Source organism: Otolemur garnettii, unplaced genomic scaffold, assembly GCF_000181295.1.
Source record: "Otolemur garnettii isolate 467f Iridium unplaced genomic scaffold, OtoGar3 scaffold00003, whole genome shotgun sequence".
Lineage (NCBI taxonomy): Eukaryota > Metazoa > Chordata > Mammalia > Primates > Galagidae > Otolemur > Otolemur garnettii.
Genome location: NW_003852398.1, coordinates 25,851,100 through 25,874,129, shown reverse-complemented (window position 1 = coordinate 25,874,129; position 23,030 = coordinate 25,851,100). Strand labels below are relative to the sequence as shown.

The window sequence follows — 23,030 nt, the reverse complement described above, 5'->3', positions numbered from 1 at the left end:
TAAGATCCTTAATCCCCATCTTAAAGGTAAAGACGTAATGCAAGGAACTTAAGTAAGATCACTCAGCAAAGAAGAGAGACAGGAGGATGCTGGAGCCCAAGACTGGGCGCTGTTAGGGTCCAGGCACGTGGTTTGTGTCCCTGTGGTCTAACTGGGAAAGATCCCCGCCCAGAGGGCAGGTCACTTGCCCAAGGTCACACGAGAGGCCGATAGCTTCCATCGCGACCCCCCTCCCCACTCGCTCAACCCCTCCAATCCGCAGCCCTGCGTGCGGGGGCGCACGCATCTCCCCTGTGGTCCGTCAGTCAGCCGGTCTGTCTGGGTGTCTACGGGGCTCAGCCCCGCACCCCTCCCCAGCCGCGGGCGCTGCGCAAGGAGAGACAAGGCATTCGCAGCGCCCGGTCCGCGCTCACGCCCGCAACCGCCAGACGGCAGCGCTTGCGTCCACACCCGCCCCAGCCAGAGCGCGGGAGCCGCCGGGGCAAAGGCGCAGCGGCCGGCGGACGTCTCTCGCTGTCTCACTGCTCTCTGCGTTGGGGAAGCTAAGAGGGTGAGCCCAGCCACCGGCCCTCCAAGATGAAGAAGCTCCAGGGAGCTCACCTCCGCAAGGTAGGGCGCCAGGGCGGGGGCGCAGCCGGAGGGCTGGAGAGGCCTGACCCATAGAGGCCCCTGGGGAGGGCTGGAAGGGGCACGTACCGGCTCAGGGCTCTGGGGGAGGTTCGGGCCCAGCGGGATGGCAGGGAAAGGCGGGGTCATGCGTGCGCCCCCACTCCTGTCCCTGCCATCTGGGAACCGAGATGTAGAGTGCTGGGGGCTAGGGTACACTGGGTCAGGCCCTGTGAACAGGTGTCATCAGCCCAAGAAGGTGCAGGGTAGGGGTGGCTTGGGGCCACACATGGTCTTTCCCCAGTCCCTCAGCCTGCTTTCCCCAGGGGTTGATTATAGGGCACGGGTTGTTAGAATAGCTAAGCCCCCCTCCCCCCAGCCTTGAGCTGAACTAATATGGCTGTGAGGGGTGGGAGGTGGGGAATGGTCCTGGCCCTCATTTGTGCACTAAAGCAAGCTCCATGAGCCTGCAGGAACCTCCTCTTTCCTGCCTGTTCCTTTCCTGCCACCTGCTTTCTCCGGGTCTCCCTCATCTCCTGGTGGCTTTAGTGTCCCAACTGAGACCCCAGCAGTCCCTCAGCAGGGCTGAAGATAGGCAAAGGCAGGGAGGGGCGAATGGAAGGCCCAAGGATGTTGGTGGGGTGGAAACTGGGATGAGAGAGGTGCCTTGGGCCCAGACATCAGCCTGTCCCCACCTTGTCTGGTAGGGTTGGGTATCCCAGCAAGTTTTAAGTGCGTGGGGAGGGGGAATATTGGGAAAGTTTTCTGGCATTTGGCTTTTGGTATGGTATCAGCCCTAACCAAGGAGTTAAGTCTCCTGGTACTATTCCTGTGGATGCCACTTGCCCTGTGACTTTGGACAAATTCATCCTCTAACTTGAACCTGGGCTGGGCCATCCCCAGTGTGGAGACACCAGAGCAGCGCTTCCCCATGCATGAGGGGTGCAGAGAGGAATGGCATAAACTGGAGGGGGCTGGTAGGTGCAAGAAGTCAGTTCTCAGGGGCTGTGGTGTAGGCTCAATAGGGGAAATCCCACCAACCCCCCCTGCTTACACATGCTGGCAAATATGTGCGTGCTGTGTGTGCACACACGCTCATTCATTCAAGCTCTCTGCCCTTGACAGCTGGGCTTGGAACCACTGTGGTGTGTCTTCTTATTCACTAACATGAGTGACTTCTTGGGGCCATTTGTGGGTCTCTTGCTTCCTTTTTGTCCTATCCTCATTCAATTCCACTCTCTTCTTGCCCTGCCTCCCCACTAGACCCCTGCCTCTCACTGCCCAACATGGTGTAAACAGCCATGGTTGATGAAGGGAGCACTTGCGGGTGCTAGGCCAGGGAGCTTAGGGAGCCTTATCTCATTTAATCCTCCAACAATTCTGGGGGCTGGGTCCTATTATTCCACTATATAGACAAGGCAACTGAGACACAGAGGGTGAGGGTTACTGCTTACCTGCTGGTAGGCTAAGCAACCTAGAGCTAACAGGGCAGTGGTGGGGCTCCTTCCTCTCAGGGTCCCCTCCCTTGGTGTTAAGAAGGGGGATGCAGAGGATGACAAAATGCTATATCAACAAAGGAGCAGCATTGCTCAGAGATGAGCACCAGACTGGGAGTCAGGGCATCTAGGGCCAAGTCTTTTTCTGCCCTTAACTTCCTGTTTGACCTTGGGCTCATCCCTTCACCTCCCTGAAATTTGGTTTGCTCATCTGCACAATGATCAACTTGGACTGTAGACTCCATTGTCCTTCTCTGTACTGAAGAAGGCATGAGAGCCTTGGGTTAGGCAGTCCTGCATCTCCCAGTCCCTGCTGTGGGGACCTCCCTCTGTTGGTCCCTAAGAGAAAGTGTAGGTCTGGCAACTCCAGTGTGTGTTCCTGTGTGTGGGAAGTGGGGGGCTCAGGAGTGGGAGCCTCACATCCAGGTGGAAGTATGAAGCAACTCACTAAGCTTCCAAACCTGCCCCATTTATTTGATTGCTTCCTTCTTTCTCCTAACTAGTCCCATCATCATGGTGCCAGCCTTGGGGATTCATCCTGTGGTGGAGTTAGGGACTTGGACTGGGTTTTTGATTGGCTCAGCTTTGGAGGACCCCATCCCCTGCCCTTGGAGCAGAAGCAGGCTTCCCTCTGTTTGGGGGAGGAGGGGGCCGAGCTGGCAGCATCCTGCTCTTGGAACTCTTGTCACCATGGAAACAGAGAGCCAGGACCGCTCCATGAGCATGGAAAGGGCAGCTTCTCTGGAGGGATCAGAGGAACCTCATTACCAGGACCTCCTGCCAGCTGTCCTAAATGGGGCTGGGGGGTATCAGTGTGACAGGTCTGTTCACAACCCAATATGGGGCAGTGTCAACTGGCTGCTACCCCATCACTCCTGGAACTCACCTGGGAGTAAGACAGCCTCGGGGAAAGAGGAATAGGAAGGGAGGGGTAGGTGCCAGATAAGCCTGGGAACTGTTGCTATCCTCACCTCAGCATGTCCCAGATCACAGCTAAGGAACCGCCAGGCATGTGTTTGTTTAACCTTTGGAACCTCAATACTTTAAAAGTAGCTTTTCCATGCTTTAAGCCAGGCTGTCCCTGGTCGATAGCCAGCCTCAGACAACCTCCATCACTGAGGGTCTCCAAAGGGAGAATGCCCAATAGACCTCCCACCCGCTTTGAACCATGAAGTGGACACTGAGTCTCTAGTCACTTGTGTGTGCTCATCTCTTCTCTAGGGACAGCAGTATTGTGACTTTCTGAGACAGATCAGGGCTCAAGTTGCTTCTTCCTGCAACTAGAATTCATAGTTCTCAGTAGGCTCCCTTAAGCCACAGAGCCTAAGTCTAATCCCTCCCCTGGAAGCCCACATCCTTCCAAGTCTTCTCATTTCTTTTTTTTTTTTTTTATGTTTTGGTAGTTTTTGTCGGGGGCTGAGTTTGAACCCGCCACCTCTGGCATATGGGGCCAGCGCCCTACTCCTTTGAGCCACAGGCGCTGCCCTGAGTCTTCTCATTTTTATGTCCAGAGCTCCCAGCTTCTTCCTGTTGTCCTTCTGTAACCTCTTTGCCTAAACACCCTCCAGTCTGGCCACCTGCCCTTTGGACACACTGCTCACTCTCTGTCTGTCTTAAAATATGGTGCCCAGAACAAAGAAACAAAATTCCAGCACTGGTCGGTGGAGCCTGGGGCTATCACAACAGGAAGCTTTGGGCTTGAGACCTAGTTCACCCATTAGCCAACCTGGTAAAAACCTTGGGTACCTCATGACACCTCTTGGTGCCTCAATTTTCCTCATGCCTAGTGTGGAGTTTAGATGAGCACTTAGCTCATGGAGTGGTTTTGTGAATGAAATCAGGTAATGTGAGTAAAATGTGTAGTGCAGTGAGCACACAGTAAATGTGCAAGGCCCAGTAACTATTCATCAGATCATCAATATCCAAGATAGGCCCATCCCTTCACTGGCCTGTGTTAAGTAAGACCAGGGTCATTTTCTTAGTGTCTGAGCAACCTGCTGATTCAGTAAGTTTATAGTCACCTAAAACACGAGGGTCTCCTATGTGTGACTGTGTTAGCCCAGGTAAGAGCACTTGATTATCTGAACTGATAGAGCATCTTTCCATGTAACCCTGTCTGATTCCATTGTCTTGTTTTGGGAGTCATAGTTCCAGCCTGGCCTCACCTTCTCCCTTACCCTTTGGTCTCTCTGACTGGTAGCCTGTCACTCCTGACCTGCTGATGACCCCGAGTGACCAGGGCGATGTCGACCTGGACGTGGACTTTGCTGCAGACCGGGGGAACTGGACAGGCAAGCTGGACTTCCTGCTGTCCTGCATCGGCTACTGCGTGGGCCTGGGAAACGTCTGGCGTTTCCCCTATCGAGCCTATACCAATGGAGGAGGTATGGGGCTGAGGTCCTGTTGACAGGTGTCCAGAATGCTAGGGCAGGGCCCTGGGGTAAAGTGAGCTTTTAGGTGGCCTTAGCCACTCTTTTCTTCGTGACCTTGGGCAGATTTAGTTGAAAGTGGTTTGTAGTGGCCTGGGGCCAGGAGGAAGGAGCTTATCCTGTCTTGTCCCTTTGTATCGCCCAAGCCCCTCCTCCCTCCCTCTCATCCCAGGATAGATACTCACGTGGTTTCCTCCCTAAGTCTGGGCACTTCCTGGGCCCTGCGTGGTGGGCAGAGGGAGCTGCTGTTGCTTCGTGATAAAGAGCTGTATCTGCCTGTTGGTGATCGCTGTGCTGTAGCTTCTCTCGTCCCCTCCTCCCTACCTCCTCCAGAGCCTTGCTCCATCAGTCATTCCCTCTCCTGAATCTTCATTCTTTCCTCCTCTCCTGGTTCTTTCCACTCAGACTACAAACACAAAGTCTCTCCCATCTTAAAAAAAATTCCCTTTGTCTCTGCTTCTCTATCAAGTTACTGTTCTAAATCTCATTAACCATAGCTTGGGTGGAGTGCTCACCACCTGCCAGGCCCTGGACTTGGTGCTTTCCATGCCCATCTCCTTTAACTATGATGATGACACTTCTTGTAGACAGGTACCACAGAGAAGTGGCAGCCTGGGCTGGGAGAGGCCCGCTTTCTTGCCCAAGGCCACAGGACAGCAGACCCAGCATTCTAACCCAGGTCTGTCTTCTCCAGGGCCAATGTGCTCTTACCAGTACTCTGTATCTCCTCCCTTCTCTACCAGACTCTTTAAAGAAGCATGGATTGATAAAGAGTGAGAGCTCCAATTAAAAGTAGATGAAGCAGGCTGAGCACAATGGCTCACACCTATAATCCCAGCATTTGGGGAGGTCAAGGTGGGAGGATCACATGAGGCCAGGAGTTTGAGACCAGCCTGAGCAAAACAGCAAGAATCTATCTCTACAAGAAAAAACCAAAACTAGATGAAGCAAAGAAAAGATAAATTTATATGGCTGGACCATGTGGAACTGGAGCTGACCTCTGAAACCCCAGGAATCCAATACTGCTCAAGGTGTCTCCTGGCTCTCCCTTGCCCCATTTCTCTACTTCTCTCTGCATGCTGACCTCATTTTTCTCCTGAGACAGGCTTTCTCCCCGTAGTTGGAGGGTGGAGTGGCCACACATAGTTCTGGAATGGCTTCATCCTCAGTGGGTTTAGCAACCCCAGAGCTTTCCAGAACTATTCTGTCTGAATGAATCTATATAGAATTGCAGGGAAGGTCTCTGATTGGCCTGACTTGGGATATGTGTCTGTGGGGGAATAGGGGAGCTGGAGGGAGGGCAGGAGTAGGTTGGCTGGTGTGACTGCCAGCCCTTCCAGAGCCATAAGGTGGTGGGCAGTTTGCTAAAGGAGGTGGCTGCCAGTATGTGAAGAAAATGGAAAGTGATGTTGGGCCCACAGAACCACAGGTGGCAGTCACAAGTATTTGAGCTGGCATGGGGGAGAGGAGCTAGCTGCCTTGCAAGCTGATTGAGCCAGATGCTGAAGGGCATTGACTTTTGTACTGAGGAGTTTGCAATTTCTCCAATAGGGAATTCACTCTTTCCTGTCCTCGCTTATTCATTCACTCACTCAGCAGGTGTTTCTCAGTGCCTGCTCTGAGCTCAGCCCAATTCAATTCTGGGTACTAGGGCTCCAGGGGTAAGTGAATCCCTTTTGTCCCCCTCAGTCCACATAGACCTGGTATAAAAGAGAAGACAGACCTCCAGTGCCTCATCAGGTCCACAGGTGGTATCAGCCACCAGGAGGGGTGGGGCTAGAGCTGGGCTTTGGGGACAGCTGCCCCTGAGACCCTTGCTCACCCTCCCTTTGGCAGGAGCCTTCCTCGTGCCCTACTTCCTCATGTTGGCCATCTGTGGCATCCCCCTCTTCTTTCTCGAGCTCTCCCTGGGTCAGTTCTCCAGCCTGGGGCCCCTGGCCGTCTGGAAAATCAGCCCCCTCTTTAAAGGTGAGGCCTCAGTTGTCCCCAGGGATGGGTGTCCAAGTCTGGGGGAGGCAGGGAGGGAAGGTGAGCCCACAAAGTGAGCCAGCTCCCTGGAGGCCACACCACCTGCCTGCAGAGGGCTCAGCCCAGCAACCCAGCAGCCCAGCAGCCTCTCTCCACACCAGGTGCTGGTGCAGCCATGCTGCTCATCGTGGGCCTGGTGGCCATCTACTACAACATGATCATCGCCTACGTCCTCTTCTACCTCTTCGCTTCCCTCACCAGCAACCTTCCCTGGGAGCATTGTGGCAACTGGTGGAACACAGACCTCTGCCTGGAGCACAGAGGCTCTAAGGATGGCAACAGGGCCCTGCCCTTGAACCTCACCTACACCGTCAGCCCCAGCGAGGAGTACTGGAGGTCAGGCGGCCGCCCGCCTGGGAGTGTGAGAGGCCCCATGCTGCCAAGGGTGGGCAGAGGGCAGGGTTGTGCCACAGCCTCAAGGGGCTCAGCGTGTAGCTAGAGGATGAGACCAGGTGCTGGTGTTAGATGGATGTTGACCTTTATCCCAGCTCACCTGGCCAGCTGTGTAGCCTTGATCAATTTATTTGGCTTTTGCTGCTTTATCTGTAGTGTGGGGTCAATATTAGCCACTATTTCAGAGGGCTGTTGTGGAGGTTAAAAGAAAGAAAGCATGTGGCTTGTGCAGTCTGGTCTGGTGGATGGTCAGTGCTCAGGGAGAGCTAGCTGCTGCTGATGGTGGCTGTTGGTGGTGATGACAGGAATAGTAGCATTACCCCTTCTCATAACAGGGACTGATAATAGCCCCTATTTTATAGGATGTTATCCAGCCGGTCATTTACATATTCATCTATTATTCTAATGAATGAGTGTGTGTTTACTGAGCACCTACTATACCAATAGCTTAAGCCCTTAACACAGTAATGACCATCTCAGATTTGTCTAATGGCAGCGTAAGGGATTGTCATGAGAATTAAACAAGGTAATGCAGGTGAAACTGTCACCACAGCGCCAGGCCTGTTGCTGGCCCTGGGAATGGTAGGATGCTGCTGCTCATCACCCCATCCTAATGCCCTACCCCAGGGCTGAGAAAACAGGGCTCAGAGGCTTGCTCAATAGTTAATGACAGAGGTAGTACTGACTCTAAGGATTCCTGATTTCTTATTTCTGGAACATTCTAGAGTAGCCTGGTCCCTTGTGGGGGGGGGGGCGTTGGTTGGCCAGAGAACATAGACTAGACATACTTCACTTACAAAAGACTGCTCTTGGGAATTTTCTCCCAAAAGGGCTCCAGGTCTTGAAATGTTTGGGTCTCAAATCTGCACGTTCTGCACGGTTCCTCCATGTGTCTGCACTCACTGACGAGCATGCCTGACTACTGGGAAAGGATGGGCCTGGGTCTGCAGCTTAAAGCCACAGAACTTGACGTGGCTACTGCCAGCTGCCAAGGGTTTCCATGGCAATGCCACGGCCCACTGCATTGGGATGTGGGCAGGAAGCAGATGGCACTGTCAGAGGGCTTAGCTGAAGGGAGTTTAGTGAAAGGACTTCTCAGAAGGTCAGAGAAGCCATGGGGGAAAATGGGATGTCAGGGACTAGCCAGGGGGAGAGGGTGCCACTCATGAACCAAGGAGGCAAAGGTAGGGAACCAGGGGACTTGGAGCCTTGGAAGAGGGACTGCCCAGTGAGAGCTGTGGCTGCAGAAGAACACAGCACACCCACCCCCTGGATGGCATGTAAGTGTATATACGTGTGTATACGTGTGTGTGCAAATACCCAGCACCGCACTCCTCCCATCCTCCAGTGTGCTGCTGTTGCCTCCCATATGCCAAACCCAAATGCAAGCTAAAGGGGAAGGGAGCTCGGTGATGGAGTCTGTAGAGGCCAGTCTCCTAGGAGCAGAGCTGTTCAGAAAAGGAGCAGGGAGCAGGAGGGTGACACATGGAGAATAGCAGGAGAGCTGTGGAGGTTGGATACAGCTCGACTCTATGTCTGTGGACCAGAGGACACTCAGACCTTTGTCTCCCACAGCCGCTATGTCCTCCACATCCAAGGCAGCCAGGGCATCGGCAGTCCTGGAGAGATCCGTTGGAACCTCTGCCTCTGTCTGCTGCTGGCCTGGGTCATCGTGTTCCTCTGTATCCTCAAGGGTGTGAAGTCCTCGGGCAAGGTGAAGCCTGGGGGCCCTCAGAGGCCTGAGGGACTGGGTGAGGGGAAGGCTCCCTGGAGGAGGCAGAATGTGGGCTGACTCTGAAAATAGACTTTAGCCAGGAAGAGGGGAAGAGAGAAGACACTGGGGGACGAGCTCTCCCTGAAGAAAGATGTGGAAATGTAGATGCACAGGGGGCTAGGCTGCTCTGCTAGACCAGAAGCTTATCAAGGCAGGGTCTGATGTTGCCCAAGTGCATCCTTACCCAGTGCTTGGCACTTTAAAGGAGCTCAGCAAGAGTTTGTTGAATGCTTGAAGTGTGGGTATGTGAGTCAGGGCTCTTTGAGAGGCAAGAGACTAAACCCAGTTGTCACACTCACTTGAAAAGTCTGGAGGGTGTGCCTTAGGCTGGGTTTTAGGGGGTCAGCAGATGTTATCTGGGTGTCTGTAGTGCTGTCTTCCAGGTTGGCTTCCTTCTGAGGCTTCAGTCTCCATGAGGTTGACCCTAGCAGTTCTAGGCTTACATCTTATATGCTTGGTGAAGGGTTGTCTCATTCCCAGTCCACAAGTTATTCTAGAATTGAGTCTTATTGGGTAAGCTGGGCCATGTACCCATCCCTGAACCAATCTCTGTGGCCAGGTGGGTGGGATCCTCTGCTTGGTGTAGCCTGGACCTCATGCCCACCCCTGAAGCTGGGAATAGGGTTAGTTCCAGCTGGGTAAAGTTGGGATACTGTTATCTGAAGAAGGTAATGGGAAGACAAAGCCACAGGTGTCTCCTTTAGGTGAGGAAGGGGAGGAAGAGCAATAAAGCTATTTTGGAAAGACTTGGAACCCTTCTGAATGGTTTACTCAATCTTTTATAAATTAGAACTTGTTCCTCTGCAAAATGCTAAAGTGTCGTCCACAAGGAACAGAGCCGTGAAAAGACTAAAAAGAAAGCATTTAGAAAGAAAGAAGAGGTAATCATGGTCAAAGCCAAGGCAGTGAGATGTTGAGACTTCATAGTGTTTGCAGAAGGAGTAGCTGAAGGTTTGAGAAAAGGAGGAAAATAGACGGAGGGGAGTTTGGGAATGCCAGATGTCTGATGACCATGTGGAGTGGATTTTTTTTTTTTTTTCTGAGACAGAGTCTCACTTTGTCGCCCTTGATAAAGTGATATGGCATCACGGCTCACAGCAACCTCTAGCTCTTGGGCTTAGGCGATTCTTTTGCCTCAGCCTCCCAAGTAGCTGGGACTACAGGCACCCGCCACAACACCTGGCTATTTTTTTCGTTGTTGTTGCAGTTTGGCTCAGGTTGGGTTTGAACCTGCCACCCTCAGTATATGGAGCCAGCAACCTACTCAATGAGCCACAGGCTCCGCCCAATCAGAGTGGATTTGCAGGGACAGAGAGTGGACCTGGGGAGGAGGGGGCCTGGGCCAGGGGCTGCATCAGAGATGAATTTGGGATGGCCTTGGGCAGCAGGGTGACAGCACTTTGCTGATATTGAGTGTGTAGAGGGAGGAGGGAGGGAAAAGAAGCATCATGGATGAAGCCTGGCTCCTGGCTTGCCTGGCTGGGCCTTCACAAAGGTTGTGGAGGTAAGTCACTAAGATGAGGACTGTACGAGAGGAGCAGCATAGAAGGAGGGTGCCCTTGCCTTCAGCTCCCCACTTACTGTCTCTCAGGTGGTGTATTTCACAGCCACATTCCCCTACCTCATCCTGCTCATGCTGCTGGTCCGTGGAGTCACCCTCCCAGGGGCCTGGAAGGGCATCCAGTTCTATCTCACCCCCCAGTTCCACCACCTGCTGTCTTCCAAGGTGAGGCCTTCTGGGCTGGGGTGCAGAGGGAAGGCTCAAATCAGGGCCCAGGAAGGGAGAGACGGCTCCTCAGAAAAACAAAGGGACAGGGCCAGGAATCTTCCAGGTTCCAGGCAGTGTGCTTAGAACTGTGGCCAGGAGGGTGGAATGCTCTGCTTGGCTGGGACTGGGTTACATGCCTGGGCTCCTGTGTCTTTTAAAAAATTATTTGTTTATTTTATTATTTACTTCAGTTTTAATTTTTAAATTGATAACATTTAAAAATACGTTATCAAATACAACATGAGTATAGGATGTATATGTATATATACATGTATATACATCTAGCTAATGCATTATCGTTTTGTGGTGAGAACGTTTAACGTCCATCCCCTCTCATAGCATCTTTTGAGAATACATCATCACTAACTATGTATTATACTTCACTTATTATTCTTAACAATCCTATGGTGTAAATGTTATTCTCCCCATTTTACAGATGAAGAAACTACGCCTAAAAGAGTTAGTTGATAAGTTTACAGTCACATGGCTGGGCAGTGGCAGAGCAGATTCCAGTCCATTTCTGTGTGACTCCAAACCCCCAGGAGGGCATTAGTAATAATAACAATAGTACTGACAGTGCATATTTGTTATTTATTGACTGGTGATTGTGCCTGACCCTCCTCTACCATTTTGCATCTAGGTAGTGATTTAAGTCTTATTATCTCCCTGAGAGGTAGGCACCATTCCTATCCTCTCATTACAGATGAGTCCTGGGAGGTGATGTGGCTTCCCAGGCTGTACAGCTAGAAAGTGGTAAAGCTGGGATCCAAACCCAGGTTACTGTGACTCCAGGCAAGAAGTACAGGGGTTACACAGGCTTATTGTCAATACAAATCTCCTGAAAATTTTTTATTAGGCATTATGTCCTTCAGAAGTGGACCAAGCTTAGAGATCATCTTATAGTTCCTGGGTGGGAAGCTGAGGCCGGCAGAGGGTAAGGGACTTGCCCACATCCTGATGTGCACGCACTGGGGCAGGGTCTGCTCCTGGTTCACACTGCTTATGAGCCAGGCTGCTGGCCACAACACCCTGGACCTGTTGCACTGTCTTCGCCTACCTTCCTTCTCTCTCCTTGGCCTGCCGCACACCACTGTGTGCCAGCCCCTCTCTCTGCCCTCCCTCTCCATCCTTCCTGGCACAGGTATGGATCGAAGCTGCTCTTCAGATCTTCTACTCCCTGGGTGTGGGCTTTGGGGGTCTTCTCACTTTTGCCTCCTACAACACGTTTCACCAGAACATCTATAGGTCAGTGTCCCGCAGTCTCTGAGACCCCAGGTGCCAAAGCTGGGAGGAAAGTGGCTGGCCAGGGAGGGTCTCAGGCATTGAGGGTAAGGCCGGCTCACCCTGGCTTGTGCCTGGACTTCTCTTGGCAGAGACACTTTCATCGTCACTCTGGGCAATGCCATCACCAGCATCCTGGCTGGCTTTGCGATCTTTTCTGTGCTGGGCTACATGTCTCAGGAGCTGGGTGTGCCTGTGGACCAAGTAGCCAGAGCAGGTAGGCAGGCTGCCAGGTCTTGGTAGGGTGAGGGTGTGTTTCAGGCAAAGCTGGAGCTGTGCCAGTGAGCCTGTGTGTGGACAAGCAAGATTGCACATGGGTATGCTATGTGTGTTTGTGTGCATGTACACACGTGTGCATGCAAATAAACGTGTTCTAACTGGTCTTTGAATATCTATAGGCACAGGGATGGGTGTGCAAATGCTTGTGCATGAACCTGTGTCTGGAGGCAAATGAGTTTTTGTATGAGATTATCATGTTTTGTACCTTGTTTGCACAAATGATTCAGACTATGTGCTCAGATGTTTGTGTGCAAGTGAATCCAGGGTGAGAATGATCTTGGAATCAGTGTATCTTGTGCCAATGGATGTGTGTAGGTATGTGTGTTAGTGGGATTATTTGGCAAATGGTTATGAACATAAGTGTGTTCTAGTGAGGTTCTATTTTGGGGTCTTGTGTTTATTCATGTACTTATTAACTCATCTGTTTTGTCAACCTGTCTGTTGAGCATCTACAGTGTGTCAGCCTATGTCCTCAGAGTTAAGAATGGTCAGAGTGTGTATTGAGGGTACTCTCTGAGCTTAGCTAAAGAAGTGTTCCCAGTGTATAAGAGGCTGTGTGTGTTTGAGTATGCATGCATATGGGGGCCCACTGCACGCTCCAAGCTGTTGATCCTGTGTGCCCTTGGCCCAGGCCCTGGCCTGGCCTTTGTTGTCTACCCCCAGGCCATGACTATGCTGCCTCTGTCACCCTTCTGGTCCTTCCTCTTTTTCTTCATGCTTCTGACCCTCGGCTTGGACAGCCAGGTGAGCCTTGTCCATGGCAATGGGCACCTCGTGGGGTGGCATGGGGGAGGGGTGTGCAGAACTCTGCCCCCAACCCATCTCCTCCCCGCAGTTTGCCTTTCTGGAAACCATTGTGACAGCTGTGACAGACGAGTTCCCATACTACCTGCGACCTAAGAAGGTGGTGTTCTCGGGGCTCATCTGTATCGCCATGTACCTGCTGGGGCTGGTCCTCACCACTGAAGTGAGTGGCACCACAGGGAGGATGGCGGGGAGGACAGCAGGCTGGGTGGGGTTGAGCCAGGCGCTCACAACTGTGTCTCTGCCTGGCTGAGCAGTCATTGAGCCACCTATGTCTTTTCCGCTGTGAGGACCCCAGTCCATCCCAGGCTCTTTTTGCCGGGGAGGCAGTTTGGCCCTGTGATCCAAAGATCCAGGCTTTGGAGTCTTAGTTGGAGAGACCTGGGTTCAAATTTTGCTCCTGCATTTGCTGAGTGGCTTCTGGACAGTAGCTTCCCCTCCCTGAGTTTGTTTTTCCTCATTGATAAGATAGGGGCTGTGCAGGAGTGGGCTGTTCTGAGCCTCAAATAAGATGAGACCTCAGAGGCTGAGCAGGTAGCCAGCTGGTCCCCTGATGCTGACACCCCTAGCCAGCCTGACTGCTTCCTGCTCACTTCTTGCCAGGAGAAGGGAGCTGTAGCAGGCAGCAAGGCTAGGAGAGGGGACCCCCAGCTCTGTGACTTGTGTTCCAGGGGGGCATGTACTGGCTGGTCCTTCTGGATGACTACAGTGCCAGCTTCGGGCTGATGGTGGTGGTGATCACCACGTGCCTCGCCGTTACCCGGGTGTATGGTGAGAAGGGGTGTGGATGATGGAGTTGAGACTCCCCACAGTGGGAGAATGGGATTCTATCCTGGAGCCCCGCTACACCTGAGTCCATGGTCCCAAGGGCCAGGGGTTCAGGTGGGGGCATTTGGGGTAGAGGAGGCACTGCTGGTGCTTGTGGGGCCTGCTGGTGGGGCCATTCCTCCTCCCCACCCCTTGCAGGCATTCAGAGGTTCTGCCGAGATATCCACATGATGCTGGGCTTCAAGCCGGGCCTCTACTTCAGGGCCTGCTGGCTGTTCCTGTCCCCAGCCACACTCTTGGTAATCAGGGGTGGGAGGGAAGGTTGCTGGCTGGGGCCCCAGGGCTGGGAACAGGATTCTTTCTGCACATTGCTTCTGGTAGGGCCACCCTGGCCCACACAGGAGCCTCTGTCTGGGTGGGGTGGGCACGAGGTTCCTTATCTGTGCTCCTGCCCCTCGATGCCCTCAGCTTTTATGGCTGTGCTGGGCCTAACTCTGCATTTGGTTGGTAAGTGGTTGGGGTGGTCCCAGGCCTCAGGGCCTCAGGTCCTCAGGGCTGGGACCTTGAAGCTGTGCTTTCTCCTTTCGGAATTGGAGTGGCTCAGGGATGGGTTATCTCAGGAATTAAGGTACTTCTGAACTGGGCTATTGCAGGCCTTGGCATTGGGTCAGCTTGGAGCTGGGCTAGCTCAGGCCTACAGAGGTGCCAGAGATGTACCATCTCAGGTCCTATTGCAGCTAAGGACATTGGGTGGCTCTGGGCCAGACTTTCTCTGGCCTTAGGCCAGCACTGGGCTGGGCTATCTTAGACCTTAAGGTAGCTCAGACCTGGACTAAAATCCCAAGCTCTAGGGCTTACCTGGGGCCTACTGTGATGCTGGCAGTCCATGCCCCTACAGGCCCTACTGGTGTATAGCATTGTCAAGTACCAGCCCTCTGAGTATGGCAACTACCGCTTCCCACCCTGGGCCGAGCTACTGGGCATCCTGATGGGCCTGCTGTCCTGCCTCATGATCCCTGCTGGCATGCTGGTGGCGGTGCTTCGAGAGGAGGGCTCGCTCTGGGAGGTGAGTGCCACAGCCTGCCCACCCTCAGCCTTCCTGCCCCATGGCCCGGCCCTGGCCCTTGCTGGAACACAAGGTGACCTCATACCACCTTATCCTGGGCCTTGCAGGCTTCTTCCAGCCTGAGGCAGATCCAGGGGCTGGAGCCCTGCTCTGTGGCACCTCCAGCCACATGGAGCCTAAGGGGAGAGGATGCCACATCCAGTGATCCCTGATAACAGGGGGCTGGCTCAGGTCTCTTGGTGAGTTAGGCAAGGGTCAGGACTTTAACTCAGGTCACCAGCTCAGAGCTTCCCTCTGGAACTCAGGGTCAAATGGCAAGACTGAGGGACCCCAGATGAGTCTTCAGGTGGTAAGAGAATGCCATTGTGCATGGAGCTTGAGTGAACCTGATGGGGACTAGAGAGAGTGTGGAGGACCCCCCCCAACACACACACATACATACACACACCATCAGAGTGTACTAGAGCCAGCTAGTACTGGTTCATGAGAGCTAATCATGAAATATTCAGGAATATGCAAGCCAGTTGTCAAACCATTGAGAGCTAGAAACTGACAATGATAGGAACATTTACGCTCCTGAAATTGTCTACAAAGCAAACCTCCCTTGCCCCTCTTGCACACATGAGTACCAGCACATTACTGCCCCCCAGCTGCACCCCCCCCCCGTCTCACTGTTCCACAGCAGCCCTCAGCTCACCCTCATGTCTGCCCCTGGAGAGAGGCTCAGCCTTCCCACGCAGAATTGGGTTGTGGCCACACCCTCTAGAACACAGGGGCAGCCTGAAGTGCATCCCCTACACTGCCTCCAGCCACTGTGTGACGTGGGGCAAACTCTTTCTCTTTTTTGAACCTCTGGAGCTTCTCCTGTGCTACTAGAGGAGCTTGTCTTCTTGCTTGAGTGCCAGGGTATCTGCAAAGGGAAGGAGAGGCTCTCCTAGGGGAGAGGAGTTGCTCCCAGCTCCTAGGAAGCTGCTGTCCTCAAGTCTTGCTAATGAGGGACTGGGAATGCTGTGCTGCCTCTCTCCTACCCTGCTGCAGCCACCCATGGTCAGGTAGAAGGGGCATATATTGTTGGGGGATTCCAGGGGCGCATGAGTGCTGCAGGGGAGTGATTGCCTGGCTCAGGAGTGCCACTTTCAGAGAGCAGAGCTTCCAGCACTGATACACCTGGATTGAATCCTGCTTCTGACATTTGCGAGCTGTATGACTCTAAGCAAGTTACTGCACCTCGTGGAACCTGTTTCTCTGTCTTTAAAATAGGTACAGTGATACCTACTCATAGAGCTGCTGTGAGAAGAAAAGCAGCTCATCAATGTAATCAGGATTGTGGGAGGCAGAAAAGCAAAGCATTTAAAAAATTCAGGATGGGCTCGGTGCCTGTAGCTCAAGTGGCTAGGGTGCTAGCCACATATACTGGAGCTGAAGGGTTCGAATCCAGCCCGGGCTTGCCAAACAACAATGACAAGTGTAACCAAAAAATAGCCAGGCATTGTGGCAGGCACCTGTAGTCCCAGCTACTTGGGAGGCTGAGGCAAGAGAATCACTTAAGCCCAAGAGCTTGAAGTTGCTATGAGCTGTGATGCCATGGCACTCTACCCAGGGCGACAGCTTGAGACTCTGTCTCAAAAAAAAAAAAAAAAATTCAGGATGATTCAAATCCCATCGCCACCACTTCCCACCTGTGTGACCTTAGCCAACTTAACTAACCTCTCTCAGCTTTAACTTTCAGATAATATCTATGGGGGTAGAAGGTACAAATAAGACCCTCTCATTGGGATACTGTGAAGATTAAGCCAACACTTAGCACAGAGCTGGAGCCTAGTGGCTGCTCAATTTTAAGCCAGGGGTTCTCACAGAGGGTGATTTCACCCTCAGAGGACATATGGCAATGACTGGAGACTTTGATGGCTGCCATGGAAGGGAGGGAGGTTCAAAGGGAGTGATATTGTCATCTAGTGGATAGAGGCCAGGGATGCTCTCAAACATCCTTCCATGCCCAGGGCAACACTCGCAGCAGAGAATTCACCAGACTAAAATTTCAATAGTGCTCAGGTCAAGAAACCTTGCTCTGAGCACTAGTTGGAAGCCAATGTAAGTCACTGCTCTCAAGGAGCTTGTATTTTAATGTGGGAGACAGGGCAATAGAAAAACAGAAAGGTAAGTGCTGCGCTGTGTAAATGAACAAACGAAACAGAACACAGGGGGAGAGTGATGATATTTTGGCTAGTGTGGTCAGAGAAGACCTCTGCGGAGGTGACAGAGACCTGGCTAAGGACAGGTCATTCATATAGATCGTATCAGCTCATATCTAGAGGGAGGGCATTCCAGGCAGAGGGGCAGCCAATGCCAAGGTCCTGAGGCCGGAGGGGGTGGTGTGTTTGAGAACAGCCTGGAGGCTGGAGTGGAAGAAGCAGAGGAAGGAAGGAGTGTGGTGGGAACCAGGGGAAGTCAGGGGCCAGGACCTGGAAGCCATGGTGAATACTTAGGATTTCATTCAAAAGGAGGTAGAAGCCATTGGCAGGCTTCTGAGCAGAAGTGTCATGCTCTTAGCACACTTTGATAAATCTTATGGTGACACGGTACGAGGCCCTGGGCTAAGGTCATTACGTACAGTATGTCCCTTGGGGCCTGCACCCAGTAAGCTGCACTTTGTGTTGGTTGTCCCGTCCCCCTTTCTATAAAGGTCCAAAGGCTCTCTTGGCAGAGCAGATGGAGAGCTTTGGGAACATGATTGAGGAAAAAGGAATTCTGGAATGTCCAAGCTTAGTCATTATTTTAGTCAGCCCCCTCCTTCCATGGAAACTGGGGCTCCAAGAGGGAAAGGTCAGAGTCAGAATCAGAAGGAGCCAGAAGTCAGGGCTGGAGGAGACTGGGAAAGTCAGCTGCAATCCTGCCTCCGTTCTCCCGGTTCAGAGCTCTTTCCCAATGCTCAGAGCCTTAGCACCCAGCATTTAAGGAAAGATTCCTGGATCAGTCTTCAGATGCTCAGAGGAGGAACTTACAATTATAACAATAGCCACCATTTCCAGGTTTTACCCCGTTCCCATCACCCTGTCAAGTGCGTCATCTCAGTGTCCTCACAATAACCCTATGAGGAGACCAGGACTCCTGAGTTACAGACCAGGAGTCAGAGCACAGAGAGCTCAGGTGGCATTGCCAAAGGCCCTCCTGCTTAGCAGTGGCAGAGGAGGACTTTCATGGAGACACGTGTTCACTCCCTGGGACCTGCCTCCACACCATCACCTCTCCTTGCCACCTCTGGTCCCCAGAGTTGTTGCAAGGACTCTGCCAGGTGATGTGATCAGGTTACCACTGGGTGCCTGGCCCTGGTAAGGGCCCGACCAGCTCTGCCTGTTCTCACCGCTGTCGTTGGTCTGCTGCAGCGGCTCCAGCAAGCCAGCCGACCGGCCATGGACTGGGGCCCATCGCTGGAGGAGAACCGGACAGGCATGTATGTGGCCACGCTGGCAGGGAGCCAGTCACCCAAGCCGCTGATGGTACACATGCGCAAGTACGGGGGCATTACCAGCTTCGAGAATACGGCCATCGAGGTGGACAGAGAGATTGCTGAGGAAGAGGAGTCTATGATGTGAGGCCCAGTCCTCACAGTCCCTTCTGAGGGGCCCACAAGGGCCAGCTGTGCCCTCTGGGGTTTTGAGAGCCTTTGGGGGGGTGATGCTGGTCCCTCAGTGCAAGTCCCTCCTGTGGCCTCTGCTTGTTCTGAAACCTTGGTCAGCTCCTTATATACACACAAATACACACATACACATTTTCAAGCCTAAGAAGGACTCAGCTCAGCCCCATTTTGCAGCTAGAAAAATTGAGGCCGGGAAGGTGGGCACTTGCTCAGGTCACATGGCAGAGGTGACTTGACTCCAGGCCACCTGACTAGCCAGCTCTCTTTCCAATGGGGCTGCTGGCTTTTCATCTCTGTTCAAGGCCCACACTCCTCCCTTCTCTCGGGGAGCCCATCACCATATATACTCCAACAAACCAGAACCTTGAGCTGGGCAGGGAGGGTCAGGGCTGTAGAGACTCTGAAGACTCCCTCCCCAAGTTAAGTGGGGAGAAAGATCCCTGGGGGTTCCTGTGCATAGACCCAGTGGGTAGGTCTCCTGAAAGAACTGGGAGATGAGAGCCCAGGAGGATGAGAAAGGTTTGTCAAAAGAGGGAGGGGAGGGTAAGGTGAGGAGGGCCCTAGGCCAGGAAGAAGCTGAGCTTCCTGGGGCAGAGACTATTACCAGGTTGCAGGACTGTCCTGGGTTGAAAAGGAAACTGATAAGTGTGGGCAAGGGATTTGCATAAAGGGGAATATGGTTCAAGATAAGATCTGAGGAGGACAGCTGGAGGTGGGAGGCGTGTGGAGGGAGGATAAGAGGTGCTGGTGGCTTGAGCCAGGGCTGCTAGTGGGGACAAAAAAGAGGCCCAGCCTTTCAGAGAAGGGCCACCCCTTCACCCACCAGACCCCAAGCTGCACAAGCTGGGGAGGTGGGACCAAGGGCCCCACTCTTCCCTTCCCTCTTGTCCTAGCACCTCTCACTATCTCCTGAGCTTCAGGCAATCCTGGGAAGCTAGTGTTGGCCCTAGGTGGTGGGGCAGCCTTGAGACCCAGAGGTGGTGCCCATGCATACCCATGCAGCTCCAGGGCCTAGGCTGGCAGGACGATACAGGCAGAGAGCAGAGGGCAGTCTTGGCACCCTGGGTCCCTGAGAGAAGAGGATGGGGGCACAGAAATGTCTAAGCAGGGCTCTTGCACATGGTGGCATTGTCCAGAAGGGCAGGGTAACCTCGAGCAGCTTGGCCAGCCTCTACGCCCTGTGTCTGTCTCCTGGTGTCTCCCCATCCCATCTGTGACATCAGCTGGTTGTTAATAAATACCATTGAAATTGTGCTCGTGGCCTGCCTCCTTACTGCTGGGAGCCCAGAGGAGGGAAGCACAGGCTTTCCAGCTCCCGCTGGGCAGATGAATTAACTGAGGCTCAGCTACCTCCCTTCCTGGCTCTCCTGGTTTCTGACAAGGGCTCTGCTTTTACCCTCTGTCAGTGGTGGGTGGGTGGGGCGGAGGAAGGCAGAGGAACTCTAGGCCTGTAGAGACCACTTAGTTCCCCATTGCACCTGTGGAGGCCAACAAAGGGAAGAGACCTGGTGGGGTGACCCAGCCAGGACAGGCAGAGCTCTTCCCGGCCAACTGGCTCTTCCCTTCTTCAGCTCCTTTACTGCATGTGGAGGCTGGATCTGGGAGACCAGGGCTGGGGAGGAGCCAAGACTTTCCTAGGCTGGAAGAATTTCCTGGTTCCACCCCCAACTCCTAGAAGGAAGGGCCTTGTCACATAAAAGATCCTCAGGGGTTTTCAAATGCGAGGCCCAGGTGTTTGGGAAGGCTTTGTTTGGGGATGGAAAGGAAGAGTGGTTGCATATTTCAGATATTAATAAATTCCTCCTAACAAAGGCTCAGGTCGCCCTCCTACCCCTCTTTCTTTGGGGGGGTTAAGGGGAAGAGATGAATTTGCTAATGTGCAAAGGATGCAAGGATAGCCTCCACAATTCAGGGTGCTTCTTCCCACAGCTGGTGGGCGGCACTGCGTGGGTCCATGGACTAGGGAGTACTCCCCACTCAGCCTCTTGGCTGGGAGTCAGGAATGGAGAATCCTAAGAGTTCAGACTTCTCTTCCCTCCAGATTCCAAGAGTAAGATCTGAGGATTCTAAGAGCCTATGGGTCCCAGAGCCCTGCCCCACCCCCGCCTCTGGGCCTGTGGTCCCTGTCCTGCCCCCCTGGCCTAGTTGTCCAATCTGTCCTGCTTTTTCTATGTTCTCTGTTCTCAGGCAGCTCTGCCTGCCCTACCACCCGCTTCTCCCTCCGTTGCCTGTGCCATCTCCCAACTGCTCCCATTAGGATTCCTTTATCATTTCCTGGTTACAGTGGGAGCTGATTGGGGTACAGGGAGCCCCAGACAGCCCAGTAGGCACCTCAAGGATATAGCAGCCCTGTCCACTGTGGGACACCAGCCTGTGATCCTAGAATGTTCTAGCCAGTGGCAACCCATGTGCCTACCAGGAAACCAGGTGAGCAAAGCCAAGAAACCTAGCTGAGCAAAGCTGTCCATGTGAGCAGGAGAGTAAGCTGCAACTCCCTCAGTGAGTGCTGGGATGATAAGAGGGAGTGGTGGGGTCTGCGGTGAACTAGAGAAGAAAGTGGGAGAGAGGCTACCTCTCAGAAGGTGGCCCAGATTGCCAGATCTGGTTTTCTGAGAGCAGCTGGAAATCTGTTTTTATGAAGATTTTCCAGTTTAAAATGTGGACAACTGGTTCAAAAGTTGTGAAACAGGATATCTTAGTTTAGGGCCTCCTCTCACCTCCCTGTAGGCTGACTGCTCAGCAGAATGAGGGGATGAGCAGCCCAAGGGACAGGGCTTGCCATAGGACCTAGATGACAGTGCTGGAGCTGAGGCCAGGCCCCCAGGGCTCTCCACCCTCACTGGGTTCTCCCTGTCCTATCTCATCTGATGTTGAGGATCTCTGTGTCTGTGGAAACCTGAACTTGGGAGGCTAGTGTAGAGCCCTGAGGGACAGCTTACATGCCTGGCTACAGTGTGGTATAAGTACCCTGGGTCCCTTCATTCCTATTCTAGAGAGAATCTGCTTGGAGTTACCCAGATAGGGCAAGCAAAGGTGTTCCCCAGGGTGCTGGGAGTTATGGAGATGAGGCACCGGATCATGTGCAGGGAGTGGTGGTCTCTGAGAGAAAACATGGAGGGGAAGAAGGGGGCAAAGGGAACAGAGAGGGGCTTCCCCCCCCCCCACCTTTAGGATCAGCCATGTTCTCAAGGCCAAGCAAGGGCTACCAGGCACCAAGAGTAACACTGGTTTGGTAGCCTTAGTGTTTGATTTTCAATAGGTCCCATCTGCTGGGTATCCCCTCCATCACCCCAGCCAAGTTCATCTTCTCGCTATGCCCTGAGCAGGCCCACACAGTTCTGCCTCCCAACCTCTGCTTAGGTACCCTGTGCTGATGCCTCCGCATGCACCTTTTGAGATCCTAGTCAGCCTCTTAAGCCCTCCTAAATAACCCCTCCTATGTAAGTTTTCCTCCATTCCCCAACCAGATGTGGACGCCTAGAATCTGCAGGGGCCTGACTCAGTCCTGCATCTGATGATTCCTAACAGCCCAGCCTGCCTGCCCAGGGTACTCATGTCCATCTGACACAACACTTTATTTCTGTGTAGTTAAGACTCTTACATCATGTCCTTTGGACTCTAGAGTGCTTTGGGGCGGCAGCAGGGCATTGTGCAGAGGGCTCACGCCCATCTCTGCCCTTGCCTGCCTCTGTGGTCTTAACCTCCCTAAAGCTTTAGTTTCTTTACCTGAAACATGGGTAATTATAACTCCTACTTGGCAGCAGCATCACGCAGGCTTGGGATCAGGCCGTGGGCCCCCAGCACAGGGTCTTGGTGGGCATGTGATAACACACTTGCTGATTGAAGAAACATATTTGTGTCTGTGGTCTTGCCCCATCACCAACTCTCCCAGGATAGAGACTAAACTGTCCCCATCTCTTGGTTGCCCCAGTGACCATACAGGGAAAGTAAACGGCATCACACGATGAAGCATTGACCTGAACACGGTTCTTTTTGGCTCTGGGGATAACCAGCAAAGAGTTAAAGTGGTTGTAGGCTCCTCCGAATCCCACGTGACCCTTGGTGGCGGAGCCTCAGGGTCTGCGGTGGACGCTCTCCTCCAGATTCATTTTTTGCCAGTGGCTCATGGAAAGTTTGGTTCCTTGAGCTCCAGGCCACTCCCTCTGGGGCCCAGGGCCTCACTGACGCTGGTCCTGCCCTGGAAGGGCGTCCAGGGCTGCCTGCCCGCCCTCGGATCCTTGGCCGGCCGCCCCCTGCTCCATCTTTGCCTGACTTCCTGCTGCCTTGTCCTCTTCCCCTGGGAAAGAGCAGCAGCCCAACCCTCTGGGCATAGGCAGGCCTCCTCTCAGCACTCCCATTCAGAAGCACTCTTTGGGGGAAAGAAAGCCTCTTCCCGCTCAAGTCCACAGCCTCTGTGGGCTGCAACCATAGGGAATTGTAGCCTGTAAGGACCAAGGAGGATTTGGATACTCACTGGTCAGAGTGAAATCCCAGCTCCGTGACTCAGTGACTCTGCTACTTCACCTCTCTGAGCCCCACTGTCCTCAAATGTAAAATGGGGAGTACAGTTTTCACCCTAATGAGATAATATAGATGCTCAACATATATATATTTTTTAAATAAAACTGCTTAGGTCAAACCGTGGCATGTAGAAACCTCCTACGTGGGATGGTTCTCATAGTCAGCTGTTCCTTGTACAGA

General features: G+C 53.1%; 1 protein-coding gene across 1 annotated transcript; it reads left to right on the top strand.

Moving 5' to 3' along the window:
• Positions 1–170: 170 nt before the first annotated feature.
• SLC6A7 (solute carrier family 6 member 7) lies at positions 171–18,288 on the top strand. Its single transcript, XM_003782040.3, has 14 exons — positions 171–609; positions 4,303–4,486; positions 6,368–6,499; positions 6,661–6,895; positions 8,528–8,666; positions 10,318–10,452; positions 11,636–11,739; positions 11,868–11,992; positions 12,686–12,798; positions 12,890–13,021; positions 13,530–13,629; positions 13,825–13,925; positions 14,525–14,692; positions 18,076–18,288. Exons 1-14 carry the CDS (start codon positions 577–579, stop codon positions 18,283–18,285), a joined length of 1,911 nt encoding a protein of 636 aa, XP_003782088.1. The 5' UTR covers positions 171–576; the 3' UTR covers positions 18,286–18,288.
• The last annotated feature ends 4,742 nt before the right edge of the window (positions 18,289–23,030 follow it).